The 27107-nt window shown below is 30.3% G+C and overlaps 3 protein-coding genes across 4 annotated transcripts in view; 2 read left to right on the forward strand and 1 right to left on the reverse strand.

Annotated features, from left to right (window-relative positions):
- The window catches only part of Nle (notchless), a 12147-nt gene extending 3851 nt beyond the window's left edge, over nucleotides 1-8296 (forward strand). Inside the window, exons 5-11 of the mRNA XM_067053523.1 lie at nucleotides 1074-1084; nucleotides 1175-1298; nucleotides 1972-2103; nucleotides 3517-3634; nucleotides 3770-3873; nucleotides 5465-5591; nucleotides 8158-8296. Of these exons, the coding sequence (XP_066909624.1) occupies nucleotides 1074-1084; nucleotides 1175-1298; nucleotides 1972-2103; nucleotides 3517-3634; nucleotides 3770-3873; nucleotides 5465-5591; nucleotides 8158-8170 (629 nt within the window). The 3' untranslated portion in view covers nucleotides 8171-8296. The remainder of the gene's footprint in view (nucleotides 1-1073; nucleotides 1085-1174; nucleotides 1299-1971; nucleotides 2104-3516; nucleotides 3635-3769; nucleotides 3874-5464; nucleotides 5592-8157) is intronic.
- On the reverse strand, nucleotides 6961-17752 carry LOC106683661 (mitochondrial E3 ubiquitin protein ligase 1). 2 transcript variants are annotated; one of them, XM_014425269.2, is made up of 7 exons: nucleotides 17654-17752; nucleotides 17324-17574; nucleotides 17060-17253; nucleotides 15279-15526; nucleotides 11915-12050; nucleotides 11265-11459; nucleotides 6961-8590 (listed from the first exon to the last, which is right to left on the reverse strand). In XM_014425269.2, the coding sequence occupies exons 2-7, from the start codon at nucleotides 17426-17428 to the stop codon at nucleotides 8458-8460; spliced, it is 1011 nt and encodes a 336-aa protein (XP_014280755.1). In that variant the 5' UTR covers nucleotides 17429-17574; nucleotides 17654-17752; the 3' UTR covers nucleotides 6961-8457. The 2 variants fall into 2 exon arrangements, with proteins under 2 accessions (XP_014280755.1, XP_014280757.1); XM_014425271.2 differs by having other exon boundaries at nucleotides 17650-17705.
- Nucleotides 17753-20145: 2393 nt separating this feature from the next.
- Grasp65 (Golgi reassembly-stacking protein 2) overlaps nucleotides 20146-27107 on the forward strand; it is an 11466-nt gene continuing 4504 nt past the window's right edge. Inside the window, exons 1-6 of the mRNA XM_014425274.3 lie at nucleotides 20146-20324; nucleotides 20455-20535; nucleotides 21994-22197; nucleotides 22276-22493; nucleotides 22963-23119; nucleotides 24449-24656. Coding sequence (XP_014280760.1) covers nucleotides 20262-20324; nucleotides 20455-20535; nucleotides 21994-22197; nucleotides 22276-22493; nucleotides 22963-23119; nucleotides 24449-24656 — 931 coding nt within the window. The 5' untranslated portion in view covers nucleotides 20146-20261. The remainder of the gene's footprint in view (nucleotides 20325-20454; nucleotides 20536-21993; nucleotides 22198-22275; nucleotides 22494-22962; nucleotides 23120-24448; nucleotides 24657-27107) is intronic.

The following is a 27107-nucleotide window of genomic DNA, read 5'->3' on the forward strand; positions in this document are numbered from 1 at the left end:
TGTGTTAATAGAAACCCATTGCAGTTGGGCGGCAATGGTTTTTGAATAAAGTGTTTCTTCTCTCTAAAAATATTTTGTCGATTTACCAGTAAGTACTACATTCTCTTGCTGATGCAGCAGATAATTTTATCTTGTTGGTATAAAATCAGTGTAGTGCTATATTAAAAAAAAAAAAATTCTACATCACTGCAAATTTAATAATCAAAGTTATTTAAAATAAAAACTTTGTCACTAATAGTAATACTAGTAAAAAGAAATTAAACTTTATCTTTATCTTATATTATTAGTTATTTATTTCTGGAAGATTATTTTGGCATTTAGTTGGTTGTAATAAAATTCATTTTGCTTATTAAAATATTCTTTATTAAAAATATTTTCTATTTAATGAAAATATAACCATAACTAGTCTAATTGTCTTCTTATACATCCAAATATTGTTAATGCTGTATCTACTCTCCTTACTTAAACTTAAACTTATGAAACCTATTTTGTCCTTCAATTATTTAAAAACTTTTGTTAAAACGGGTTTTAGTCTGTAAAATTCTCTTAAGACTTCTTAAACTATGAGTGTAATGTTAACAATGCAACAGAGATGACTCACCATTATAATTTATTTTTATAAAATATAGTTTAATGCCAATTTTTGAATAGATGTAGATTGAAATTGTATAGGAAGATGGTCAACTATATATACATATATAGATTAAAATTGGTTCCCCTCAAAATCAAAATGTTTGGACTTAATTTTTTTTTTTTAAGGATGCTCTTGGGGCTTAGAAAAATATTTTAAATGTTAAATGTAGAAAATTTCGGTTATTTTAATTCTGTAATCTTAGATTTTTTTCTATTGGTGAAAAACCAAAATTTTGAGATTTTTTAAAAATAAAACTAGGCTCCCAAAAAATACCTGTCAGCAAACCTCAGATTCATGCTCTGCAACCAAATTTTAAAAATGGGAGGGAACCAAAAATCACGACTACAACAAAACTTCTCCTATTTGCCCTTTTTTTTACTAGTTTGATTGGACTATGTTACTAAATTTTATTTTTGCACCCTAATGTGTAATAACATAGATAGAGATATTGTGATTATTTGTTAGTTTGTTTTATTAACATATATATTGTAGTTAATTAAATTATTTTTATGATTTCATGTAATGTTTATTTTCTCATAGGGTATACTTTGCCGTACTTTGGAAGGACATGCACATTGGGTGAATAGCCTGTCAGTCAACACAGACTACGTCATGCGATTGGGGTCGTCATTCAGACCATCAGAAAACGTCAATCAGAATAATAGTATGTTTTATTTGTTTTGTTTTTTAAACAAGTAGAAATAACAGTGTTTTTTTTTTTTTATTAATCTTTTACCGGCAGTAAATTTGAACTAAACAAAATGTAGTGCTGTTAGTTCTAGAATTTATGATATACAATATTGAATTTTTTTTTTTTAATTAAAAATATATATGGTGCTTGTTTATTTGAAGTATCATAGCAACCTATCTATTACCATCATTTTCTGTCTTCATCCGCTCTGTAATCTACTTGGAATGATAAGTAGGAGCATTGTAGAAAAAAAAAGATTAAATTATTTAAAAATTTAAACATTAAAAACCTATCACTTTTAAAAACAAGATTGTAAATTCAGATTTTTTATTATACCTTCTTTTTGGTTATTTATTACTTATCATGGTCGCTTATAATTGCACGGTATTGTATTTAATCTCACTTTCTCCTACTTAACTCTTTGCTTAAAATTAACATTAAATGGTTCTAAACAACCCACGTTAGTTTCTGCTGCCTTTATTTCTCAACATTGATGATAAATGTCCTCATAGCTGTTATAATAATTTAATTTTAGAACTAACCACTCAAAACAAATTGTTTTACTTTTAATTAATAAATCACCTACGGCCATGAAAATAATAAAGTTTATATATATTATATATATGTTTTTTGTTTTTTTTTACAGAGGAAGCTTTAAAGAAAGCTACTATTGAGCGATATCGTGAAGTGTGTGGCACTGATGGAGAAATTCTTGTGTCTGGAAGTGACGATTTTACTATGTTTATGTGGAAACCAGAAACAGGAAAGAAATCTTTTGGTATGTTCATTTTTAATTTCGCATGAACAGGATGCTACTAAAAGGTTACTAGTGTAATACGTGAAATCGTTTAGCAAATGTTACTTTCAAAAGCCAATTCTATAGGGATATTCATGATGTTGTGTTAAATGTAAAATGTTTTACTATGTTAAATGTTATAAATATAGGATTGTAAGCAGCCCTATTTAAAGTCATGCCAAATGTTAAATGCATAAGAGCTCCTAGCGGATTATCTGAGCAGCTTGTTTTATAACCTTTCCTTCCAAAACTTCGTATTATTGTTTACTTCTAAGTTTTCACTAAAGTAATTTATTACAACATGCCTAAATTGAGTGAAAAGTGGAAGTTGTGTAAAAGTTTGGCAACTTAGTGTCTTGTTGATCTTCTAGCTTGTGAGGAAGAGAATCAAGATGAGCTAATTGACAACTGTCATTACATTATTATTATTATTGTCATCCATTGCTTTATTAGTTATAAAAGCATTCAAAACAATACTAACACAATCAAAACACAAACTGCAAGCAAGTAATCTTAACACAACTACAAATAAAATGGTGACAAGCTCTGCTGGTCTGTTACGTGATGTTATTCTCCATTTAACAGACTCTCAACCATGTTACATGTTAAATCGTTTTAACATGATAAAAGAAGGAAATATTTCTCTATTCAACATGAGTTTTTCCATTTAACATGTTAAACTAAAGATCATGAATACCCCTTATGACATGTCTTACAGAAGAAATTATATGTATATTTTTTCTTGTAGGACAGGCATCGACTACCAAACTCACCTCTTTTAACTCTCTAAAAAAAACTAACACAATCTTGAAAATAAGAATTTTTTATTTAGCAATTGTGATTTTATTAATTTGCTTAGAAAATAGATAAATTCATGAAAATATTTCAAAATTATGGCATTCAATGTATTTTTAATTAAAAGTAATTTTTTTTCTAGGTTACAAAAAAATGTGTAAAATCGATCATATGAAGTGACACTTCCGCTTGGTCAATTTTACCGTAGACAATGTTGTAACATCACTGATATTATATAACTTAAATATGTAATGTCAGTTTCATTAGACTTTTTGTTTATTGAGCTAGCTATTCGCACACAGACCATTTTGGGAACTCAGTTATTTGTCATTAAGGGACCGTAAAATGTGTATTTCCGTCGAAAATTCTAATTTAAAATTTTTCACGACTGGAATACTTCCCCTTACTTATTAAAATCCATTGTTATTCCATATCTAAATATGTGAAAGTAAAAATTGTCTTATTCACTCATATTTTATAAATACTACTCCCAAAAACTGACATTACATATAATATAACAAGATATTTTATGTTTCATTTCAAGTATTTATGATGTTTTATTAATATTCATTTGTATATTAATTAAATTCAATATTTCAGCTAGACTAACGGGCCATCAGCAGCTTATAAATGATGTGAAGTTCTCCCCTGATACAAGGCTTCTCGCTTCTGCTTCATTTGACAAGTCTATAAAGCTGTGGGATGGCAAAACAGGAAAGTGAGTAGTTAACATTAGGATTATAATTATTAAAATCCATTTGTTTATGATTTATTTATCTTCTTTAAAATAAAAATCTAAGTTTCAAGGATCTGGCAATACTTGATTTCTCAATATTTTATATTATTTTTATAGGTTTATCACAACTCTTCGAGGTCATGTGCAGTCGGTCTACATGATAGCTTGGTCAGCTGATTCTCGGTTACTTGTTAGTGCTAGTGCTGATTCGACACTAAAAGGTATCCTAATATTTATTTTATACCATTAAATCCTGATAATTTTTATTATCATTTATATTATTTACTTATTTGTGGGGTAAATATGAATTAGTGTTATGTTCAAATCATCGAGATTACCGATAATAGGGAGTAAAAAATATAAAGTAATTAGATTTATATAAAATTTTATTAGTATGTATAAGTATTGCTATTAAGAATTTGGCTTTAGCTTAATAATGAGGCTCATAAAAATAGATTATTTCTCTCAGCATCTATTTTCAAAATGAATTTCGGGCGCCAAAGTTTTCCCCTTTTTTTTTATTCTGTGCCTTTCTTAAATCTATTCTATGAAGTTGGTACATTAAAATTTTATATTTGCATAAGCTATTTTTTAAAATGCTTTTCTAGTTGAAAGTAGTATTTTTAAGTGCTTTACTTTGCTGTCTGGAAAGCGATTTTTTACTAATTCTTTAAAATGGATTTACCGTCAATGGAGGAATGTCCCTTTTCCTTAATAGATCTAGTTTTAGTTTATTCTTTATCAGAATTCTTGAGTGCATCTCTTTCACAAGTCTAAGTTTCATGCTGTTGTTAAACCTTCATGAAGGCTTTGAAAGAGTTAACTAATCAACTAACACTGGCCAGAACAAATGCTTTCAATTTATTTTTGTAACTGTTAAAGTATGGCATTAAATACAAGTTACTTTGAAAATGGGGATTCTGTTTTAAACTAATAACCCAATTTAACCTATTTAATAGAGATAAAACTTTACATTTAATTTGATTGCTTAAATTATATTAATAATATGAAGGAAATGGTCGGTGTGCGGTAAAAAAAATACTTAACAACTATATATTTTCTGAAGTTTCGTCCCATTGCAGGGCTTCATCAGGACTAAAAGAGATACAAAACAACTAAAAATATGTTGACAATACAGGATAATGAGATACTAAAAAGTTACTCTACCTAGGAATTAAAAATTATGTAAATATAAGTGAAAAAATGATATAAAAATAAGATGTATAATAATTAGTATATATAAAAAAGAAATAACATAGACTACTAGATTTAAAATGAACAGGAGATGGAATAAAACATAGAAATAGAAAAATAAATATGAGAGAAATAAAAACAAAACTTTTACACATTAAAAGACGGAAAATAAAGGATAAGGAAATAAGATGAGAATAAATTAAGGACAAGAAAGAATAAAAAAAATTAAAACCTATTTTTTGTTCCTAAAAAACTATTTTTTGTTCCTTTTTTGACCGCACCCTCGACCATCTCCTTCATATTTTCAAAAATACGGTCGATCAATTACATATAAATTAATAATATTTTAACTTACATTAGTTTCTTATCTTCCACCAACTACAGTTTTAATTATTTCTTATTTTATTTTTTCTATAAAAGACTTGTCAAACATTCTTGGAGGCATTACGAAAACTGCACTTTAACAATCATCAAATTAAATAAAAATAAAGAGTTAGAACATACCTTAAAAAGTTCATAACCTTAATTCCTAGAAACAGTTTCCTCTTAATCAGTCACCTCTGTTATTAGCATTAAAATTTAACCCGATTTAAAAAAAAAAATGTTTTTGTTTTACAGTGTGGACTATGAAAACAAAAAAGCTGTTAAATGATCTTCCAGGCCATGTTGATCAAGTATTCGCTGTCGACTGGTCAGCAGATGGTGAAAAAGTAGCTTCAGGTGGCAAAGATAAACTTCTGAAACTGTAAGTAATCAAGTACACAGTGGACCCTCATTATAACACTGTTTGTTATACTGCTGTTTTAGATTTAAGTGGTGCAAGACTTTAATAATCCCAACATTTAAAGATTGTAAAATAGGTTAGTCATTTTGTTAGATTTTTTGTTTGACCACTAGTCACGTGACCATTAGACAACCAATCAGAAGCCATTAGTTGATCACGTGACCATTAGATGTGATGCTCACACCCTATTCTTAGTCACTTAACCCTTCTTTTATCCCTACCCCTCTTTAACCAACCAATCACAGTACTCCTTGCTCTCAGCCACTATTTTGTTTATCCCTTCACTGCCCATTGAAAGATAAGGTACAAACCTTTTCAACTATAACCTTACTCCCCTATTTTGTTTGTTCTTCTGATGTTTGAGAGACTTGAGGTTTTGATGGAGCCTGAGTACACCTGGGCCCTGTTTCATAATGAAAGCTAATAGTATTAGTTGAAAGTACAAGTGTATAAACTAGTCTGGTAATAATACTAATACTTATTTTTTTCATGATAGGGAGGACTATTAGTGATATTACAGGAATTAAAAAGTACTTAAGTACAAGTTACTATTGTACAAGTCTGAGTAATTAAATTAAGATAAATCTACAAGACTAATAGTATTAGTTTGTACTTTATTATGAAACAAGGCCCAGGTCGCCATTTTGTACTTAGTTTATTTATTCCTACTACCCATAGATGGGTCAGGTACCTAACTTTTAGACTATAACCTCCCTCCCTTTGTTTTTCCTGGCATTTTTATGGGCCTATAAATGAAATGGAATTGATTCATGCTAGGAGATTATCGATCATATTTTTGTAAAAATTGATATTTCACAAGTTTTGAAATGTAGAAGGTCTGGCACATCAATCCATACTAAGGTAATCATGCGACCAATCGTTGTTAGTAAAAACACCACATTATACTGGAGTGTGATTTATGCTATAAAGGTAAATCATAAGTCTGATCAATCATGTTATGAAAATTTGAAATTATCTTTAGATGTTTTTTTATGGTTTCCTTAACTTTAACTCTGTTTTAAGTTCTAAAAAAATTGTACCAGTAAAGGTTCCTTACCCGCTGTCTTAACATTTGAACTACATTATTTTTATATAGTCTCATACTATACAAAGTGAAATGAAGCTGAAAACAAACTATTTATAAAAAAAGAAAAAATTCCTAAAGAAATATATTAATATTACCAAAGCAGAGGAAATGATTCAAATCATAACTTTTTGAACTACAATAAATTTCTGAAATTAATGTTTTTATTTTCATCTTCATCTATACTAGTTTATGACCAGAACTATTATAACAAACACATGTACTGGTAGTACTAATAACAATAACAATGTAATAAAATAATTTTATTAACAAAATATTATAATTAAATTAACAATACATAATATTGAGCGTTTAAACTCAGTACTAACATTTTTATTGACTCAATCAATCCGCTTCAATTGAAACCTAGTAATATTAAATCATAGCGTAGTTACTACAAAAATGCCTAAATAAAGCATCCAACAAAAAAGTAATGTTTTTATTTGTTAAAAAAAAAGAAGAGGAAGAAGGTATTTTATACATATTAGTATAAAGTTAATGAACTTCCATAACCCTGTTATCTAATTATACTGATCTTAACTCCCAAGGAGATAAAATATTTCATTTGTCATGTTTATTGCCGTCATATACATGGCTGAAGTTGCCAAAAAATAGGAACTCAATTAAAACATTATATACAATGGTAACATGATAATTTAATCATTTCTTAAATTTAGACAAATTTATGGAAATATTTTTACTTTAGATTGAAAAGAAACATGTTCATGTACTCTAATTCCAATTTTACTATTTTTAAAACATTGATTATTCCTAGTTTGATATCCTGGAAAAATTATTAGATATTAAGTTATTTATTGGGTAAGTACAACCTCTTTCGCTTTATGAACCCAGTTGACACTTAATTTAAAGTTGGTATTATTCATATGATTGATCTAAAATAGTGAAATTTTTTATTTGGCACGATGTTAATTTTTAATCATAAGAGAATGTTTCATTTGAGTAAATGTATTCCTACAATTTTAACTCAATACCTTAACATTAATATTTGTGTTTTTTAAAACTCATTAATCTTATGTATGAGAATAAGTTTCCAACTTGAAACAGGTTATTGTATATTGTAATGTTTTATAATTACTAGTTGAATGAATTCTATTCTCCATTATACATATGTCAAAATTTGTTAAATACTTATAAAAACAGCTCTCAGCTTTATATCGATGGCTTACTTCAAAGTAGTGTTCAGTACATTCACACTAACTTTAAGAAAAATACAACTAAAGGTTCTCTCGTATTTTTGCTAAAGTTAGTGGGAATATACTTAGCACTACTATGAAATAAACCATTGAAATACATTTAAATAATTATACAACAGCTAGAATGTTATCTATATTTATTTACTGTAGATCAAGTTATTTTAGATTTTCACAGCTTTCATTTATTTGTTTAGGATTTTTTGATAAGTTTTAATGTCATTTGTTACAGGTGGCAGTATTAGTTGGCCGACAAGAACTTTATAATTACGAAGATGCCACATAAATGTAAATATTTTTAAAATGTATATACATGTATCGATGGAAGAAATATTTTTTAACTATTTACAATAAATAATACTTTGCTCCAACTATTTGTACAGACCTCATATTTTTATGTTCCCATCAAAATTGATTGTAATGTAAAAAAAAAAAAACCAACTTCTTACTCAGCTACAAAACAAAATATACGCAGTCCCTAGAGTTATTGATTAAATAAAATTTAAAATATATTTTTTTAAATAATCAATAATCATATAAAAGCTGCAGCTTTGCTAACGATTGGTGATCGACAGACTGGACAGGTGTCCTTAACTCCTTCAGAACAATCTTCGCATAAGCAGACATGGCCACAGTGTAAAATTATTATTTCTTTCGGGTTTACTCTGTAAAAAAAAAAAAAAGTTAGTTTTAGCATCAGAAACAATAAAACCAGAAATAAACATCATATAATAATGATTAATATTTAAACTCCATTTAATAATCTAGTGCTAATAGATTAATAACAGGCATGGTTAACAATCATCAAATGATTTTGTAGCGAGAGGAGGAAGAAGTTCGACAACATTCCACCAGAGCGCAGAACCTTGGGCCTCACAGAAGCTCTCAAATTTATTTATTATTTTATCAACAATGCTAAGTAATACGTACAAAACTTAATAATATGTAAAAATCCTATCTAGTCAACTACCTGACCTTTATTAACTGAACACGCATTGTCGATGCCTTCTGGACAAGCAGAATAATCAAGAAAACAGCCCCTCAACAGTTTCAATCAATGTAAAATGTTTAATGTTTTTTAATTGTAATTTATTATTTGTTAGTATTGCAATTCTAACGAGTAGAGATGTATAACCTGTGCAAAACTGACTTAAGAGCCTCTTTTAGTTGAGTCAGTCGACAATAAAATAATATATCCACTATTAAATAAATAGTCACTACTAATAGTGAATTACAAATTTTATAACATTATTTTAGAAATATATACAACTATAAAATAAAATCGAATCAGTAATTATTTAAATTTCTCCAAAATAGTTAATACCACTTGTCGGATTTAAGTAATCCGAATTTTTCGGTTAATTTTTGGTTTTATATAAAGTCGGGGTCGGGGGTCTCATTTTCTGATGCCCCCCTTTCCGTGGACACCGGAAGGCTCCGAAGAAGCTGTGACTGCAATGCCGCCCCAGCCTAAGCATCATGCAAGCTAGGACCTACCCCCTACCATCACGCCGGAGTCCAGGACACGCTGGCCAGCCTCTGAGAGAAAAGGACATCTTTTCAGACACCAGGCGAGTACACATGGTTTTCACCATTTCACCTAGACGAGGGAAAAGACTAGGGTACATCACCATGGTGGCGAAGACATCACCAGATAAGCACATTATTATTTATGCCATGAGACCACCCAAACTTGTTTCTTTCTTATATTACTATAGATAATTAAATCACATTGAAGACTAACACAATAACCCATAATTGCCCCTCCAGGGATTAACACTTTTAAGGTATAAAGAAATATATGCATGTTGTTATGAACAGAAAGTCTCACAATTTCCAGCCCCCCTTTTCCACACATTAATTATAATCGTAAAATTACACTCGGGACACCTGCAGTATAGCACGAGCAGGTCCCGATGTAAACACCACCTTTGCCTAGAAATATAATAGCTATATTATTGTTATGAAATTATTATAGATCAAATAAAGTTGTTTTGGAAAACTTCATTGCATGTACATTGAGGCAACTCAGGGTATCGGATACACTGAGCTCACAGTCATAGTGATTTCTGAATTTCCAAAAAGGGAAGCACCACAAAATTTAAAAACACAAATTAATGAATGTAAAATCCCAAAAAATAATAATGAAAACACTAGCTGGGCATAGCATAAGTAATTACCACATTTTTGAATTTGATGATGTAAAAATTGCACCGAAGATTCAAAAATTGGAAAATTTATCGAATCAATTATCACTAAATTTATAAAAAATGTAATAAATTATAAAATGAATATCAAAGGAATCGACCAGCACTATGTCACTATATTTAAAAAAATAAACATATAATAATTGATGGCTGTTAAAGCTTGTGCTAATTTAGCAATATTTATCGTAAGGGTCCCAAAGTACCCACTCCCGGATGAGACAGAGCAAAGAGCATAGACAAATAATCAACATTAAACAAAAAAGGGAAGGTTATATATAAAAACATAATTATTGTTAATTGAATTATATCAAACATCTAAAATTTTAAATAAATAATTTTATTATAGATAACGATATATATTTTAATAAAATTCAGAAAATGCAAATGACAAGTGTACTAACACAAGGTAATTATAAATATTTTTGAATTTTGTTTGGCTTTCTCTCAAATATAAAATGAAGAACAATGATCAAAATTTTAGCTAGGAAAACAAATTTTTAAGTAGTAATATTGTGTTCTAGTAATATTAGTTTTAAAAGTTTAAGTTAGTTGATAAATTTTATTTAAGATTCTTAAGATCAATTTGAAAATGAACATAGGTCCTAAACATCATCACATTAGTAATTATAGTATGGTTGAAGTTATAAGGGTTTTTAATTTCCCATAAATTATTATATATATATTTCTTTTTAATAACTTTCAAAACAAAAAATGGTCATGATATATTAAGTCAAACAATATAAATAGCAACAATCATATTATAATGATAAGAAAGCAATAATATTGTTAAGTTACTCTGTAATTAAGTATTAAATTAATTAAAGGAATAATCATAAAACAGAGTGATTTGACAAAAATTAATGACCTGGGCAGAATAGCCAGCAAACATGTTTTAATTATTTGATAAGAGGTATAAATTTATATTTAAGATAGTCCTCGAAGGTTGGTCGAAACATTGGACACGTAAAGAAATAATAGAGTGTTTTAAAACTTAACGCAGATACAAATAATTTTATTTAAGCCAAAAATAAAAAAGTTTCAAGAAAGAGAAAAGATTATATATAAAAGAATCATAATTTAAAAAGGATGTTTTGTAAAAGTAATATTTTTATCATTCCCATTTGGTACAGACCTGCAAGCTACGCATAGTTCATTATCTGTCAGTTCCCTTCCATCCCGTGCATTTCGTCTCCTTTCCCTCCTTGTTTCTTCAAGTCTTCTTTTTTTTTCTTCTTCTTTTATCTTTAGTTCCTTCAGAGTCCACCATTTTTTAATAACAACTATTCCAAGAACGACTCCAATGCTTCCAAAAAGGAGTGTCAACCACCTTCAATTTTCAAACTATTAATAAAATACAGTAGAAAAGAATTAAACACAGAATATAATTGTATTAATGAATTTATTTATTTATTTTTTTTAGATTTTTGTTTTACAGTACATCATGTAAATTTAGGTTTAAAAAAAGTACACTCCTTGAAATAGATAAAGACTCAGTGCTCATAAGGTAAGTATCGCTGCTTTGTTTGACTAGTGGCGTATTTGACAAAAAAAAATTTTTATTTCAATTAGAATTTGACATGTTTTAAGTATTGTACTTAGGTCGTCCTACAGACTTTCCTAAAAACCTTTTGTCTTAAAGATACAAAATAAAAACAACTTTTTTGATCAGATGTGCCACTATTAATGCAAATCAACGATAGGGTTTTGTTGCTTTGCCAAGTGATGAACTAATTTATTAACAACGAATAGAAGTAAAAATAAAGTTCTATCTGTTTAACTCACCTATATGTACTCTGTTGTTCCTCTAATTTGCGTATCAGAGATGAAACAGGCATTGTGGTTAAGTAATAGGGGTATCCAGCAGATGGAGGAGACATCTGAAGATAACCACTGGGACTAACCGAAACTTCTCCAACAGCTGGAATACAAAAATAATCAAATATGTATACGAGGGTGGACTGAAAAGTTTCCAATCACAAAGTGAAGGTGGCAGCACTCGTAAATAATAGCAAGTGAATTTTGTTGTTCATCTGTTGACAGTTACCCACCAAAGTTTTAGCCATTTTGGACGCACAGTCATTTGAGTGAGCTGATGTGAGTGTTTTTGTGAAAATGGACAAGATCATGTGTCGAGCTGTCATTAAATATTTGTTTTTGAAAGGCAATACATATCAAAGATGAGTTGGATTCTGTGTATGGGGACTCTGCGCCATCATTCACCACAGTGAAATTTTGGGCAGCTGAATTTAAACGTGGCTGTTAGAGCTTGAGAGACAATGAACATTTGAGACATCCAAAAACTGCAACTACGAAAGAAAACATGGTCAAAGTTATCCGACTGGTGCTAGACGACTGCCGAATTAAAATGAGAGAGATAGCAGAGGTTATGAACATGTCAAAAGAACGTGTTTATTACATATTAAATCCACGTTTGCAATAACGTGCCACGTTTGCTCATGTTAGACCAATAATGTGTTCGAATGAACATTTCCAACGATCTGTTGGCACAGTTTAGGTGCAATTAATCCGAGTTTAGGCGCCGATTAATTATTGTAGATGAAACTTGGATACACCATTATATGCCCCAAACAAAAATACAGTCCAAACAGTGGACTGCAAAGGGGGAACCGGCTCAAAAAAAAGCAAAAACTGTTTTCTCAGCTGGAAATGTGATGGCGACTGTTTTTTAGGATAGTCATGGAGTTATTAATCGACTATCTTCAAAAAAGAAAAACCATTACAGGAGCATACTATACATCATTACTTGATAAGCGGAAGGCAGAACTTGCAGAAAAAGAAAAGCCTTACTCCCCAGATCTAGCCCCAAGCGACTTCTTTTTGTTCCCTCAGCTAAAAATTGCGCCGGGAGGATAGAGATTTTCGTCAAATGAAGAGGCAATGACTTTAAATAATTACTATTATTGTATAGAATATCGCCGAGTACTTTTTAGACGGGTTACAGAGATGGGAACATTTCAGAAAAAATGTCTTGTATTTCTGTTAGGTCAGAAACTTTTCAGACCACCCTCGTATACGTGAATGATAAAAGAAACAGCTATTGTAAAAGCAATCGGTTCTTGTTAATCATAGTATCACCACTCTATAATAAAAATTTATCTAATATTATGTTTATATTACATAATTGTTTTGTAATTGACAACTATTGGTATTAATTTTAAAAAGGTACCTCATAATGTTCACATTGCAAAACATTTTTCAAGTTGTTAATGATGAGAAAATAGTAACTGCATTTCTTCAGTATAAAGAACATTCACCAAGAATGAAGGTATATTTAAACGACCATAAAATTAATATTTAATTTGGTAAAAAAAGTATATCAGATATGCTACACACAAAATATTAGGAAAAGCATCGGAATAAGGACTGAAATATGGTTTGCTGATTCCAAAGAAAGTTTAGAAACTGCAAGAATTTACATAGAATAGGCTAATAACATCAAACTGTAAAGCAATAATGTAAAAAAAAAATCGAAAGATTATGGCGATCAGCTAAATGGGGAAATAAAAGAAAAAGAGGAATAAAGTGGAATTTCCTAGCATCTTATTTAGCAGAATTCATGTGGTGCACTCAACTTGAAGAAAAATATATGTTTTCTCAAATTTTATTAGATAAAAAAGATTTTTGATTAGAAATGAATATTATATATATAAATGATTGAACATATAATTTAAAATATGAAGAAGTTGGTCAGGGTTGCGGTTTTTTTTTTTTTCTTAATTTATTTATTGATATTTACAACTGTACATAAATACATCAAGTAAATTTGAGGAAATCATAATCATATGGTACAAGCATGTAGAGAAACTACCCAATGGTAGCACTCTAAAACCATTTTTACAATATAAGGTCTCGAGGCCATCTTCTTTTCAGATGCCTCGGACGATTGTCCAGAATAAAAGAGGAAGCAAGATTAGAAACTAATGGGTTTGAGTGGTTAAGGAGTTTGTAATAGAAGGATTGATATCTGGTTCGGGCTAGATTGGTTACAAATGGAACATTAAGGTCTTTCTGGATGATTTTATTTGTGACAAAGTAGGGAGCATTTAGGATTTTACGAAGAATTTTGGATAGTAAAGATTGGATTCTGGAGGAATTTGATGGTTTAATGGAGCCCCAGAGCTTAACGCTGTATGTCCAGATAGGCCTTATAATTGTCATGTAGATCAGTCTTTTGTAATGAATTGGAAGGGTTGCGGTTAAGAACTTAGCCAGGGCTAAAGATACAAAAAACAACTAAGAACATTACAACAATAAGATACAGAAAGGTAAATTAAGATAGGATAAATATTATGTAAAAAATAAGTGAAAAGAAAATTATATACAGCATAAGTAATTACCACATTTTTGATTTTGATGATGTATAAAATTGCACCGAAGATTCAACAATTGGAAAATTTATCGAATCAATTATCACTAAATTTATAAAAAATGTAATAAATTATAAAATGAATATCAAAGGAATCGACCAGCACTATGTCACTATATTTAAAAAAATAAACATATAATAATTTATGGCTGTTAAAGCTTGTGCTAATTTAGCAATATTTATCGTAAGGGTACCAAAGTACCCACTCCCTGATGAGACAGAGCATTATATACATAAAAAAAAGGAAGGAAGACATAAAGTAGTATTAATATAAAGTAAACTTGAATAAACAATGATAAGAATAAAAAATTATGTAAACTAAACGGTTAAAACAGTAAACAGATATAAAGGAGACGCATATAAAACAAAAAAACAGAAAAGTAGATGTGAGAACACAAAATTTAAACACATTAACAGAAGCAAAATGAAGAAGAAAGTTGAGATTAAATAAAGGTCATGAAAGAATAAATAAAAATAAAATGAATAATGATAATATTAAATGATAATAAGTGAGCTAAGAACAAATCAGGACCACCTACCAACAGGTAGATTTGTTCTTTGCTGATTTATTATCATTCCCTGATGAAGCCATGCAAAGTGGAGCGAAACATCGGACAATAAATAGTTGAAAACTATTTTATTCTTTTTTGACCGCACCCCTGACCATCTTCTTCATATTTTAAAAATTAATTTTGTGTTTTTATTAATTTATAAGAAGTGGCAATACTATAATTAACAAGCACCTGACAATCTAGTTACCTGTCAATGGAGTTCCCTCTTTCAACAGCTCTTCAGTAGTTTCGATACCCCTCTGTCTTACACCATTAAAAAAACCAATAATATGATCCATAACACTTAATGTACTGTTTTCAAACTGGTTATACACTGTATCCAAATCCAGTAGCTCTGCCGAAACTGGATCTAGAATCTCAATCGAGACTTTGCCTTTCTTGAGTATAAACGGTACAACATTATGTGACACATGGATGATATTTTTTTGATCAGCCCTGTAAAAATATTTTTTATTAAAGTTCTGTGATTAGAGGGCCAAACTTCAAAGTAGGCTATTGTAAAAAAAAAATTCAAAATAGGGTCAGAGTTACCAGTACAAAGAATTATAGTCTTTATAAATGCTTAAAATAATACATTACAATTAGAAAGAAAAATTAAATCAACAACAGAGACCATTTTATTATAAAAAAGCAACATGGAAACCTTATTATAATAATATTTGAAAATATCAATAAAGAAATAAACCAGACCCAAACTTATATAAACAATATAATCCACTTAAAAGAAAATTATTAGGAGTTCTGTGGTTAATCAACTGCATCTAAAAATGACAGGAATTCCATCTCAACCATAAGGCCTGGGTGACCGAGTTTAATGGAATGGAAATCCCAGATGGGTTTGAAAAGATACGGGTTCGATTCCCATCTGCGTCGGTAGCAGATTTATTTTATGCCAGTGTTCAGGCAAGAACAACTTCAAGATGGGCATCAGGACTAAAAAAACAAACTACTTAAATGAAATGAGATTTTTAATTATAAATAACTTTTTAATTGCTAAATAAATTATGATTTTTGACTATTTTATATTAAATTTATCTAATATAGATCAAGAATTAATTGGAAATTGCAGAGAGCTTTTTAGAAGTCTATAAGCCACCAGATGGGAAGTAATTTTCAATAATGAAAACATCCAAAACAAAAAAGTATCATTCAGAACAAACAGTACAACTCTAAAAGAAATAATTTGTTGTTAGGTAATAACTGTATTGACTAAATCTTATATAAGCATGCATCTTCCTCAAGTCAAACTACTACTAAAAAATGAATAGGTAAAGAAAAATTTCACTAATACTGAGTAATGAAACAAATAAGGTTTTAAGATTCAGATTGATCATCACATTAGATATTATATAAGCTGTTATTTTTCCTTAATCTAAAAAAAATATACAATTTTATAATTTTAAAGAAAATAAAAAACACATAAATCTACTCTGAAAATTTGTGTTTATTGGGACCAGGGAATTGTCTATGTTACACGCTCTGTTGTTATTGAACCTATCAGCCATGCTTTTCCAACCTATTGTCCATATAAACAATTCTTTTAAGCCAATATATTGGTTAAAAAATTACGATTTAACAATAGGATTTAATATATGTATATATAGTTGACCGTAAAAATTGATATATAAGAAGATGGTCAGGGTTGCGGTCAAAAGTGAAACAAAAATAGTTCACAACTATTTATTTTCCGACGTTTCGCCCCGCTTTGCAGGGCTAAAAAGATACAAAATGATACAATGATAAGAATAAAAATACAAAGATATTATTATATTATATTATATTTTTATTCTTATCATTGTATTATTATTCATATCATTGTATCTTTTTAGCCCTGATGAAGCCCTGCAAAGAGGGGCGAAACGTCGGAAAATAAATAGTTGTAAACTATTTTTGTTTCACTTTTGACCGCAACCCTGACCATCTTCTAATAGGATTTAATGTTCAATTGATTATATAAAGAAACCTTACCAAAATCCTGAAGCATTACGAGCAATTGCATGTTCCATGATACTCCTTCTCAGTATTACTCCAGAATAATCTTGAGAGCTAGAACTTTTGACAGATTTTCCCACAGCTTTGACATCTCCTTGATAAATAGTGTATTTCTTTTCCTCATCACTTAATTTCTTAATATCGGGATTGACTCCTAGGCGTTGAGCTCGCTAATAAAAAATTTAATTTGTGAAAGTTAATTATTATAATAGAACAGAAGTAAAATGATTAAAAACTTACCTCTATTAAATTGATGGACCAACTGCAATTCAAATATAACCTTGTGCAAACCCCAACTATGACAGCGTCAATCCCTAAAGCGATAAGTTCCCCTAAGAAATCCATTATTTTTAGTTACATCACTTGAGCCTCATGTTAATTATAATAGGAATTATTACGGTTAAATTTTGTCATTGTTTTCAACTTAAAGTTCTCTAAGGTTCATGACTGTTATCGTCCAAAGATGTATAAATTTGCTGGACAACAGGTACCTACAATTAAATTACATTTTCAGAAGAGGTTCTCAACTGGATAATTTGATACCAAAAAATCTAATGATAGCACACCTACTGAATATAAAAAACAGAAGGGACAAGATTTTACAGAATTTACAAATGATTTTTAAAATAATCTTTTAAATTCCGTAATGAAATGTTTTTTTCAACCACCTGAAAAACGAAGAAAGGGTGTACATTCTCGGTATTAAAAATAGTTTAATCAACATGTTATAAAGAAAAAAATTACTATTATAAAAAAGAAATAATGTAAACAATTTATGAAAACGATTTTGCAAATGAAACTTAATAAATCATGTTATATTACTGTATAGGTTTAATTTTTACCATACGTATCATATATACGCAGACTTGGTGTATGAAAGTGACACTGGCCCCGTAGGCGATAGGTCTCGACAAAGCATTTTGTGAGAAGCGTGTTTTAGGACTTTAGATACAGTGAGGAGTAACCAAACGAGATACCCGTAGTGTCTAGGATTAGTCTCGAGCAATATCGGTATAGTTTAAGAGAGAACATTTCAGATAGAGGAATGAAACTCAGGGAAGATATTTATTTATTTGGGGAGATAAGGCCCTGGACTAAAATCTTTGACATGGGTGAGTTTCAAGAATATAAGCAAAAAACTATCTCGCACAATTTAAAACTCTAGTAACACCATACTTCACTACCGGAGAGATGTATTTTACAAATGTACTGTTCAAACTCTTATTGTAGTTTTGTTTTTCAGATCCCTCTGGTAGTTTATTGTATTATTTTTGTATTTTCACTTTATTGAAAAATCAAGGTCATTGCATTTTACTCAAACAAATTTGCAATACATAACAAATAATAATAAGTTTTTATACAAAAATATTGTTCCTTAACATAACGGATTCCGAGAGGCTCGCGCATTAACGTACTCTGATTGAGGCAAGACGAACTACATACTTCAGGGCATCATGTGCCGACTCCTGATTGCTATACTTGCCTATATATTTTTATGAAATGACTTCAAGGTCATGAAGACTACCAGTCTCCAAGACGCCCAGACCTTTGGCACTTCGGATGCCATTGGTACACAAAAGTCACCGTAAATCGGGTGTTGGGTGAGAGGCTAGTTTCTAGACCTCTGGAGTCCAAGTCCAAACCGAAGTTCAGGTTCCTATTGGGGAGAGAAAAGTTTAGACTAAGGGAGATCCCCTGGAAAATATATATTATATTTAGATTTCTTAAAAGTGCATTCAAGTTTCCGTGGCGACTGACAGAATGGTCAAAACCGATTCAGACCTGATCTTGTTGCTCCATACACATCTGGACTGGGACTCTGCTTTGGGCCAGGACACAACATACCCCAATCTCTTCCAAAGCAAAAATGTAGACAAAGAGTGGGGAAGGGGGTGTTGGTCACACTTCCAGAGTTCAGGTTCACTTTGAGGTTAATAGGAATGTTCGACATTGTAATCTTAACTGAAAAAAGATCCTACCAAAATGATTGGCCCGCACTCATCACCAGATGATGGATGAATTCTTTGGGGATACCAATCCCCAAAGAATTCATCCATCATACCTTCTGCCTTTTTGGCTTCACTTTTTATGGCAGCCTACCTTCTTCATTATACTTCTTCCCCCAAGCTTTACTCGCCACTTTCTTCTCAGGTCGGGAGGACGGATCTTGATTTATCTGGCCCGGTCCGATCATCTAAAGGCGCCGAAGGTCATCGCATTAGTCTTCTTTCGGAAACAGTAAACATTCCATTCAAGGTTGGCTAAGCTCTTTTCCACCATTCTAACAATTTGGGATTTTGGACCTAAAATAAGTGATTTGAGATCTTGCTTGTATTCCATGCTGTTCTTTATGATACCAGGAGGCTGCATGAAAGATTAGATAATTTTTATAGAATTCGGTTCCAAATTTTGGCACTCAGAATGGAGCATTTTTTTAGAACCAACCAGAACATAAAAATCTAAATAAGGGACTTTAATCAAATGAAACCAACTAATGTCTGATACAGCTATCTGAAGATTCAAGCAAGGCTAAGGTCACATTTTAACTACTTTGTTTTAATTCTTAGCTAGATTTTGGTGATTTTAGTTTGTGGTGTACTTAAGAAAAGCAGAAATTGTGGAACGAATCATTATGTTGAAGTTTAGCATAAAACATTGTAATAATTTTGTGAAAAAGTTACTGATGTATTAGTTTTCCTAATATCTTATAAGTTAACAGCTTAGGCTTCGTTTCGAACTTCCAAGTTGATTAAATTGGATTCAATGTGACATTTTACCAAATTATTTATTGTTCAAGGCCGTTTCATGGGAATTATGATGTTGAAAACATCAAGATAGTAATCAGGTATTCCGGTGACATCACTTGCAAGTATCCTATCTTTTTCTCTAAACGAAGTTACATTAGAATTAATCTTATATAATTTGGAAACATTTTGATTGAATCCTTTGTCAGTATCTCAAATTAAATATTTTATATAGAAAAATTATATGATAATCATTGTGTAGCTGATGAGTTTATTTCTTGTGTGTTCCATATTGAAGGCAGAGTTATTTAAACAGCTGATGTAATGATACGTAGACGTATACGAATGATGTACTATGGCACGTTATCATTGTTTGTTTGAAGTAAAGTAGTTGTTCTCTTCGCCATACAACAAATTATTAGTTTATTAATAAAATGGGTGGTGGTCCGAGCGTACCAATTCCTGGAGGAGGAACTGAAGGATACCATGTTTTGAAGGTTATTCAGTTTCAAATTGTTTTTCAATAATAACAGCCGCTTTGAGATAACATTTAGTTCTCCTTGAGCCAATTAAAATATTTTTCATTCTACAATTCGTTGGTTTCATTATGTCCTCTATTTCCCTCAGGTCCAAGAAAAGTCTCCTGGACAAGCTGCTGGATTGGAGGCATTCTTCGATTTTATTATTGCAATTGATAACACAAGATTGGTATGTATCTAATTATGAAATGAAATAAAAGGCTATCCATATTTTATGGACCCTTTGAGTTCTTAGCATTTGGTTTCTTTTTATTATTAGTTCAAAATATTTGTCTTAACAATAATAAGCTACTTCTGATACTAAAAGATTAATTGATAAGACTTTAGTGGTCTGAGTTGTTAACACCTGTCAGTAGATTTTCTTCTGAATTGAGCATTATTTAATCCAATTAATGATGTTTATAAGGATAGTACCAATAATGTTCTTTAAGTTTGAAATATTAACTGTTAAAATTGTAAACAGTGTGAATGATATATACATGTCCTATGTTTGTTGTATATTCTTTTCTCTTCAACCATTATCTTAGGGATTTAGGTATTATGAGATAAGAAATAAAAAAAAAGATATATTACTTAGCATTACTTATGTTCTCTTAAATAATTTCCATAATATACATTTATTGAAGATTTCATACATCACAGAATAACTCCTTTTATTAATTATTATTAGAATAGTGATTTGAAAAATTACCTATGATTGGCTGAATCATTTAAATTGATAAACGTTACAGTTTCTATGATATTCAATTATAGAATTTTTGTAGTAAATCGAAAACAACTTTATTTGCAGTCGAGCTGACATTAGTTAAGGGCCCAGCTTCAAGTAGACTTCATTCTTTTCAAGTTTTCATGTTTAAAGTTGATCTTATTTAATTAAACGTATTCATAATTAGACAAAATGTTTTTATAAAAAAAAAAAATTAAAAAGAATATGTCTATCTTTTTAAGTGATGGATACATTTTGTTCTGTGAATCTTCTGAAGTATAATTTACTCATTTATTGAATATTACTTTTTTCTTTATTAGTTTATTAAAAGTATTTATTCTTATTATTCTAATAATTTTTAGGCAAGAATATTTCTCTATTTTTAATTTATAAACAATATGTTCTACATTTCGCCTGCCATGCAATGTTCAGGAACAAACATTTTATTTGCAGTACAGACTCGAACCCTAATTGTATTAACCTACACTACTTTGGAGTTTGAGTCTGTACTAGAGGGTGCTAATGAAATTGCTGTTCCTGAAGATGGCATGAAAGCTGTAGCCTAAAGGTAAAACATATTGTACATTTGTTTTTATATTTTCTATTATAATTATAATTTTAAATTATTATTTTTTTAAAAGTTACAGCAGTATTATTGCTAATTTATCTTATTTAATTTTGATGAACGTTTGTTAATTATGTCATCATAACTTGTAAAAAAAAAAATTCTTGCAAATTTATTTGTCTGTTTTATTTATTTATTTTGTTTTTATGTGGGTTATGGTATGGATAATATCAAAGATTTTTTCATTTGTCGGAGAACCATACTTCCTCTATTTTATGTATGTGAGGAAGTAAGATTGTTAATAAACTATTGGACAAAAATTATTGATATATCTTTCTATTTTGTTTAATGTACAGGATCAAGATAATGACACACTTAAAGAACTACTTAAAGCTGGTATCGACAAAGAACTTACCATGACAGTCTACAGCAGTAAAACACAGACAGTGCGGAATGTAAAAATAACACCCAGTAATACGTGGGGAGGCCAGGGACTTTTAGGTGTGAGCATCAGATTTTGTTCCTTTGAAGGAGCTAATGAAAACGTGTGGCACGTTTTGGTATGTTAAAGTTATGTATGAATTCATATTTTTTATTTATTTGTTTTTAATAATCTAATATCTGTTGATTTCTTGCAGGAGGTCCATCCTTCATCTCCTGCTGAATTGGCCGGTTTGAAGCCGTTCTCTGATTATATTATTGGAGCTGATTCGGTTTTACACGAAAGTGAAGATCTTTTTACTCTAATCGCTGCTCATGAAGGCAGATGTTTGAAATTATATGTTTATAATATTGATCAGGATTCTTGCAGGGAAGTTACAATCACACCAAATTCTAATTGGCCTGGAGAAGGGAGGTAAAAAATACATTATTATTATATAAAAACATAAATCATGTTAAATCAATAATAGTTATATTTAGTGCCAACAACTACTTATTATTTTTATTTATTTATTTATTTTTTTTATAATTGTTCAATAGTTATAGCATTGTAAATGGCCAGGATTGTCTTTTGCATGAGACTGTACTCGCCATATTCCATTTATAATTTATTTTTGTGGTAAATTGACACAAAAAATATGTTTTTATTTATTGTTTTTTGCTAACCACACCCTCCCCCCTCTCCATCTTACAAAAAAAATTAACTTTGGAACAATTATTGAGAAATGGTCCATTCAATATATTGACTTCGTTTTCATTATTTTTAACTATAACTTATCAGCATTTGACGTTTACCTACAAATATGATGATATTTGACATTTACATATAAATCTTTCCTTAAGAGTTCTCAAGAACTAATTTTAAAATAATAACGATAATTTAGTCTAGGTTGCGGCATTGGATATGGATACCTTCATCGTATACCAGTTAACAGCGTAGAACTAGAAAAACAAATGTTATTACCCCCTCCTCCTATTAAACAACCATCTGATGTTGCTCCTAAATCACCAGACCTTCCAGAAGCTTCTGCACCATTAAAGGTTGGTTTTAATGCTTTATAAGTGCATGTGTATAAATAAATAAATTACTTTGTTCTATGGGATGTATGATATTAAATTTTAATTTTCTAATTTAAATAAGGAGATCACCTCAGGGTAGTATCCTTGGTCCTATCCTTTATACAGTTTTCACAGCTGACATCCCAACCCATCCTAACACTATCCTCACCACGTATGTCGATGATACATGTCTATTGTCAGTGAACAATGATCCTTACATTGCATCTAAAACCCTCCAATCCCACATCACCACCCTTGAAGAATGGTGCCAAAATTGGAGGACTAAAATTAATTCCAATAAATCCCACCAAATCACATTTACCCTTTGTCCTAAACCAATGACCTCTTGTCCAACAGTATCCTTTAATAATATCCCACTTATTCCTGTCGAACAGATCCGTTACTTAGGTCTACATCTCGACAAACGACTGACATGGAATCCTCATACTAGACTGAAAAGACAGGAAACTGCTCATCAATTTCGACTATTACAACATTTACTAGACAAATGGTCAAAATTGCCAATCTATTACAAAAGACTGATCTACATGACTACTATAAGGCCTATCTGGACATACGGAGTTGAGCTTTGGGGCTCCACTAAACCATCAAATTCCTCCTGAATCCAATCCTTACAGTCCAAAATCCTTAACGCTCCTTACTTTGTCACAAATCAAGTCTTCCATCATGACCTCAATGTCCCATATGTTGCGGATTTGGCCAAAACCAGATACCATTCCTTCCATGTAAAACTTCCCAACCACCCAAATCCACTTGTTTCGAACCTGGCTTCTCTTTCATTACCTAATAATCCTCCTAGGCGTCTGAAAAGAAGATGGCCTCGAGATCTCCTCCTTTAGAAATGTTCTTTTCTTCAATAGGTAGATTCTCCACATGTTTGTATCATGTCACTATCTCACCTACAGCAAATTTACTTGTTGTATATACGTTATACAGTTGTAAATAACAATAAATAATTGATTAAAAAAACAATAATAATATAAAAATAAGGAGATCTAAAACGTAATGTACGAGGGTTATTTTTACCATCGATAAGATTATAAGATAATAGATTACAAACTACATTAATTCTCTCCTACATCTATTCCACAAAAGAAGACTAATCTGTTAACAATTTTGTTTTTTTTTCAATTGTGGTATTTTTAGTAATTGTTGTATGCATGTATATGATGTATTAAATAAAGAAGATTAAAGTATCTAATTACTTTAATGAAACTCATCCAGTAGAACCTGTAACATTAAGTTAATAGTATTATTTTTTATTATCTATTAATTTGTAATTAATTCCAGAGTGTTCCTGGTGTGGACGTTAATAGGGATCTAAGTGCTGGTATGACTGGACTTGCAATTCAAGGGCCGCACCCAGCCTTAGTCGGAGGTACTACAACTGTACCTCAATACACCCATCCTACTCAGCCTCCTGTATTTACAACTTCTCAATATACAGCACCTACGCAGGTTATGGGCAGCGATTACCAAGCTCCGCAATATACAAGTGGTAATTTATCCTTTCTTATGGATATTCACTTACTTTTAGATGGGTACTTATTTTTCACCTCTATCTCCTATAAAGCTATTTGTTCAATTAAATAATTAAAGAGACTCGAAAACTGTTATTTAGTTATTATTACAAGAATCAAAACGAAGCTTACATTACTCAAGTGATTTAAAAAATGGTGTGATATTTAATACTATCGATTTACAACTTCTTTAGAATTTTTTAAGGATAACACAAGATTAATGATTAATTTGGATAGTTGGCCAGTTCGTAATAGAATAGGATCATAATAAATTTTATCATTAGTAACAAAAATTATCCACATTGTCTCAATCTTCTTTATTAAAACAAAATAAAATGTCGAATGTTTCGGCCGATCCAGCCTTCATCAAGTACAATCTTTATTTTAGTATCACAGCCTTACATTGATATATCAAAATTTGCGGACTATTATATCCAAGTCAATTTAACACAGTTGAAGTGAACCTGTTTGTCCCTCTAGCATTTATTAATAATTTCTATCCTTCACAATGTTCGTATTCTTCTATCATTAACTGCTTACAATACTTAAAAAAATTATTAAGTTATCATTGAAAAATTCAAAACAAAGCTTACATCTCTCGAGAAATATGAAAAACTGCCAAATATTTAATACTATCGACTTACAACTTCTTTGGAATTTTTGAGGATAATGTAGGATTAACAATTATTTGGATGTTTGACCAGTTCATGATTGAATAAGACATTTTGTTCGGACATCAGAACAGTTTGGGAGGAAACAAGCAAGACCTTAATAAATAAGATATATCAATAAAATATTTATAAAAATAAAATAAAGAAATGAAATCTTAAAACAAAACTAGTTCATTGTTTTTTTAATTTTTGAAGTTTATAATTTAGGGGCTTGTAAAATTTCATTATAATATCAGAACCAGAACTGTTGGCGATAATGTCACATAGGGCGTTGAATTGAAGATGGATTAGAATTAAAACTGAAATGAGTTCCAGTTATGTTAATCAGAATGGCTCATACTTTAAACTACTAATCATTTAATAATCCAGAACTGTGATAAGTTATTAATTTTTTAAAGAATCTTTTTCTAAAGTGTTTTACAGAATTAACAGCCTAAGTGAGAAATTTCAATATCTATTTTCATTAGACTTTAACTTTTTCAATATATAGGAGAAATAAGATCTGAGTAAATTTTAGATGCATTACAGAAGGTATTTAGATAAGAAAAAATATTGATATGGATTAATGTAATGCATTGAAATAAAAGAATAATTATTTACTGAGGGAACAGAATAGGCAAAAGAGACATAATAATGGTTAGTCAACTAATTTAATTTTGATGGGGGTTGAGTAATTTTGCTTTTGACAGGTTGACTTGAGGAGTCACCATTTTGTTTTGTGGCCAGAAAATGATATGAATAACTGCTTCGCTTAGTTGTGAATGTTGTCAGTGCGAAAAGACAGATGAGTCTCTATATATCCAATACTGGGATTGGTACCTGTTCTACTGCTGCTTCTGAGATGGGCTAGAGATAATGGGGTCTCGACCTCCGGGTCATTCTCCCTCTCAGTGTCACACTCGGAGCTGCTTCTAGCTTGTCATTGTGTCTCTTTTGTCATGCCTATCAAGGGCTCTTAACTAAGTGATAAAGGGCCAGAGCTCTCAAAGTCAGCCTGCAATAACCAGCGAAGTCTGAAAAGTGTTTTTTAGCAAAACTATTGTGAAAATGTGCATACAATGTACTGAAAAAAACGTTTAAGCCCATTAATAGTGGCACCAACTTCGAACAACTCGTTCATACTTAAAATTTAAATTTTTCAGCGATACTTTTTTCAAACTTGGATACATTGATTATACTCTATCAGTTCATAGTCTATCTAGAATTAATCTCAATTGTTTATTTGTTAATCAAATTAATTGTGCTGGTATAACCGCAAATTTTGATCTATCCTTAGTAATATATATATATCGTTTATACCTGCCCACGCTCAGCGGAGAAGGGGGTGAGTTAAAGGAAAATAATAATAATAAAAAAAAAGTATAATCGCCAAAAGGGAAAAAAGACAAAACAATAAAGAATAAATTGCTCCTTAGGCGCCACATTATTTTTTCCTTGGAAATAACGAAAACCCACAATATACCCTTATATAAATAATAATCGAATTATAAGCACTGGCAAATACCTTTACATGTAGATAACAGAAAATCTAGGGGTGTTGCCTTCCACCTGTTGAATTATCGAAATATTAAGTAAACATAACAAAAAAAAATAGGTAAAATTAACAAGTTGAAAGCAGTGTACATGCATAAGAATGAACAGAAGAACTATATGTACAAAAATTTAATGATAAAAAGAAATATATGTACACAGAATGAAGAAGGAAAGAAAAGAATTCATATCAATTAATAAAACAATGAGAACTTATAGGTTGACTTA

The sequence above is a fragment of the Halyomorpha halys genome, unplaced genomic scaffold, assembly GCF_000696795.3.
Source record: "Halyomorpha halys isolate HHAL.00 unplaced genomic scaffold, Hhal_1.1 Scaffold504.1, whole genome shotgun sequence".
Lineage (NCBI taxonomy): Eukaryota > Metazoa > Arthropoda > Insecta > Hemiptera > Pentatomidae > Halyomorpha > Halyomorpha halys.

Bases quoted from the DNA above. Each gene is read 5' to 3' on its own strand.
- LOC106683661 (XM_014425269.2), bottom strand. From the start codon at position 17,428: ATGGATTTCTTAGGGGAACTTATCGCTTTAGGGATTGACGCTGTCATA. The intron at 11,460-11,914 runs GTGAGTTAAACA...TGAAAATTGAAG, and splicing joins GAACAACAGAGTACATATAG to GTGGTTGACACTCCTTTTTG. The intron at 8,591-11,264 runs GTCTGTACCAAA...TTTTTTTTACAG, and splicing joins GAACTATGCGTAGCTTGCAG to AGTAAACCCGAAAGAAATAA.